The sequence below is a fragment of the Triticum aestivum genome, chromosome 2D (genome assembly GCF_018294505.1).
Source record: "Triticum aestivum cultivar Chinese Spring chromosome 2D, IWGSC CS RefSeq v2.1, whole genome shotgun sequence".
NCBI classification, from domain to species: domain Eukaryota; kingdom Viridiplantae; phylum Streptophyta; class Magnoliopsida; order Poales; family Poaceae; genus Triticum; species Triticum aestivum.
This window is the reverse complement of record NC_057799.1, coordinates 609,576,234-609,580,037: the sequence shown is the minus strand read 5'-3', so window position 1 is coordinate 609,580,037 and position 3,804 is coordinate 609,576,234. Positions and strand designations below refer to the sequence as shown.

The window sequence follows — 3,804 nt, the reverse complement described above, 5'->3', positions numbered from 1 at the left end:
ACTGAACAGTATTTAATCACTGAAGTAGGATGAACCGATAGGTAGATGAAGGTAAAGGAGCTGACATGAATGGAAGTTAAGTTCTATTTTTCTATGCTTGCTCCCCTGTTTCATCTCAGAACGAGATTTGCTCTGGTTCTTGCCAAGAAAAAACAGACAACCTCCTGAAGAAAAACTCCAGCGTTGTATTTGAGATGATGCAGCAGAGAGCAAACCAACTAAATGAATGCAGAATACCACACCGTTGAATTACCATGGCGAATAATCCCGCCAGAATCCGTGGTTATAGCAGAATTTACTTGTATTTTCAGATCAATGTTACAACCAAAATACAGTGATCAAGCATGCAGCGAAAGAAGAAACTGAAACATCTCACTACGCGATGTCGACCATCGACTGGCGGTGGGCCTGGCCGTCGTCGCGGCTTCCGGATCCGCGGCGTGCGTACGCGCGGCGCAGCCAGGCGACGTGGGCGGCGAGCGCGCCGCAGACGACGACGCAGGCCTGGGGAAGGTTGCGGAGGAGCGGCAGGAAGAGGTTGAGCGGCCACAGCAGCGGCGCCGAGACCTGGAAGACCTGCAGGAAGCCCTTGGCCGCCACGAACGCCAGCAGGTGAATCGCCATCAAACTAATCCACACAGACAGCTCTCCGCAGATCCACTCCGCCGCCCGCACGCTCCCTTGCTCGCCGGTGCTGCTCCGGTGCGGTGCTACGGCAAGCAAGAGATGGGTTTACCTGATTCGGAAAGGTGAAGGCTCGCAGGCGCGGCGGTGTGGTCTTGGTTTCGCCGGTGGCGTGGCGGGAGGTCGCGGCCTTCCCCGGGTGCGAGCGCGAACGAACTTCTATTGCTCGCCGGTGGTGTGTTAAGACCATAGATTAAGATCACCGGAGAAACGATTTCGTGGTAGCCTCTCCCAGCAGCTGTTGCGGCCGCCATAGCGGGTAATCGCGGCAAATAGCGGAAATTTTTCTGATGGGAGAGATGATTTTGGAGGGTTTTGCTGATTTTTAAGCTATTTAGAGGATATGTAGAGGATTTCGCGGCAGCAGCCATATCTTAGCGGCGAGGCTCCTGGGCAGCTATGGCGCAGCTATCGCGGCTATTTCGTGGGCTATTTTAATCTATGGTTAAGACCGAGAACTTACCAAGATCTTTAAAACATAAAAATAATTCAATGGGACCGGCGGCGGGGCCTGCATGTCTGCCACTGAGACAGCCCTACTTGGGTGTCGACACGTACCCTGATTGTACTGTACTAGGTACTCCTCGTACTGTATCACACAAGAAAGGACAACGATCAACAGTCTCCAAGAACTGTTGACAACGAGGTCCTCGCTTTCGATCTCCGCGGCCTTTCATCTCCACAGTGCCGATGACAGTGAGTTAAGGGCATCTTTAACACGGATCTTTACTCTGCCTTCAAATTTTCTAACAGCAAATATTTTAGGACCGGAATATCTATCCGACGGCAGTTATTTAGACATGATAAATCAAATTTATATCATGACAACTTAACTTTGCCGATGATGACAAGTTTAGTTGGCGAGCATGGCAATTTCGGCCCAGATCATTTTTTCCCAGGAAATTGTTGTCCTTCCAAACTTGCCATCTTCGTGCCAACATAAATTGCCATGAAAAACGTTCGATTTTTCATGTCAATATCTGACGTAAGATTTTTTTTAGCATTTTTTATATTTTACAACTCTAGCATGTATCTTTACAATGAACGTCCAAAGTCCCCTAATCAAGCCCCAAAACCTTGGATGGAGTAGGGGAGTTTCGACGCCGGTACATTGGACTCCGACAATGTGCATCCATCCCCTTCCCCTGCCCCCAAACAACCCCACGTTTTCACCCTCCTCCCCAACACCCGACCCCGACGCCACTACCAAATCCACCTCGCACGCCACTAGTAGAAAACAGGGCTTGGTTCGGCCAGAAAAGAGCATTAATCCCGGTTGCATTACGAACCGGGACTAATGTGAGCATTAGTCCCGGTTCGAGCGGCTAGGGCACCGTACAGGCATTAGTCCCGGTTTAAATGGGACCTTTAGTCTCGGTTGGTGCCACAAACCGGGACTAAAGGATGCGATGCCCATTAGTACCGGTTCGTGGCACCAACCGGTACTAAAGGTTAGACCTTTAGTCCCGGTTCGAGCCACAAACCGGTACTAATGGGGTTTGAGGCATTAGTGACGGTTCATGGCATGAACCGGTAACTCTACCCCCCCCCCCTTGGATCGCCTTTTCAGTTTTGTAAAAAGCAAAAGAAAATGATAAAAACTTCAAAAATTAAAATCCTTCCAGATGTAGTTATGTTACTACATGTACTAGTTAGGAAAATTTAAAATCTTAAATTTGGACATGTTTTGCAAAAAGTGTAGGGAAAATGTAAAACGGCTATAACTTTTGCATACGATGTGAGAAAAAAACATATAATATATCAAAATGTTCAGCACGAAAATCCGCATCCGATTTTGACGGCCTATGTCCTGTTTGCAAATTTTTAGAATCCTCAAATTCTAAAAGGGAAAAAAGTTATGCTCAAATTTCAGTTTTTTTAAATTTTTGTTAAATCTGGTCAAACTATGGTCAAACTACTTATTCAAGAAGTATTAGTGTTACTAAATAATTATTCAAGAATATTAGTGTTACCAAATAATTATTTCAGTTTTTTTTGAATTTTGGTCAAATCTGGTCAAACTATGGTCAAACAATGGTCAAAAAAATTATTCAAGAAATATTAGTGTTACTAAATAATTATTTCAGTTTTTTTGAATTTTGGTCAAATCTGGTCAAACTGTGGTCAAACTATGGTCAAACTATGGTCAAACTACTTATTCAAGAAATATTAGTGTTACTAAATAATTATTGTTTTTTAGAACAATAATTTCAAACTAAAACAATGAAATGTGTGACTTCATGCTCAAGCTAAATTCCTGAGGGTTAATAGGATTGACATCTTCCTATTGTCAAGAAAACAACAAGTGCAGACTTGGAAACGAGGGAGAATAGAAGCCGGAAGTTAAGCGTGCTTAGGCTGGAGTAGTGAGAGGATGGGTGACCGTCCGGGAAGTTAGATGATTTGGAATGATGAGGGTGATTAGAGATTAGAGGTTAAATTGAGCAGCGATGAGGGGTGATTAGAGATTAGAGGTTAAAATAATTCAGAAATTTGAAAATAAAAAAAAAATCAAAAAAAATCATAAAATTTCCTTTAGTACCGGTTGGTGTTACCAACCGGGACTAAAGGCCCTTATGAACCAGGACTAAAGGCCCTTTTTCTACTAGTGCGCCACCACCTCCGCTCACCTGATCATCCGACGTAACAATGGATCTCACCGGCCCGACATACCCACCATCAACATCTTCATCATCCCGCTGGACCAGAAGCCCATGCCCACCGCCTCCGCACTGAATTCAGACCTTATCAAATGCCAACATTTCCAAGTGAGGGAGAGGGCGCAAAGCACCAGTGTCATGGCCCAAGTGGAGCTCATCCTCCACGATGGACCCTCATGTCGGCGGTGCTCGGGCACACGCCACACTACTACTATGGGTCCTCCTAGTACGGGCTGATGTCTACTACACAACCTTCTTCTTGTAGACGTTGTTGGGCCTCCAAGTGAAGAGGTTTGTAGGACAGTAGCAAATTTCCCTCAAGTGGATCACCTAAGGTTTATCAATCCGTGGGAGGCGTAGGATGAAGATGGTCTCTCTCAAGCAACCCTCCAACCAAATAACAAAGAGTCTCTTGTGTCCCCAACACACCCAATATAATGGTAAATTGTATAGGTGCACT

General features: G+C 45.5%; 1 protein-coding gene across 1 annotated transcript; it reads right to left on the bottom strand.

Annotated features, from left to right (window-relative positions):
• Window positions 1-249: 249 nt before the first annotated feature.
• On the bottom strand, window positions 250-1,077 carry LOC123054926 (uncharacterized). Its single transcript, XM_044478798.1, has one exon. The coding sequence runs from the start codon at window positions 622-624 to the stop codon at window positions 376-378; it is 249 nt and encodes an 82-aa protein (XP_044334733.1). The 5' UTR covers window positions 625-1,077; the 3' UTR covers window positions 250-375.
• Window positions 1,078-3,804: the final 2,727 nt, after the last annotated feature.

Excerpts from the sequence above, each read along its gene's own strand:
- LOC123054926 (XM_044478798.1), bottom strand. The coding sequence starts at position 624 with ATGGCGATTCACCTGCTGGCGTTCGTGGCGGCCAAGGGCTTCCTGCAG.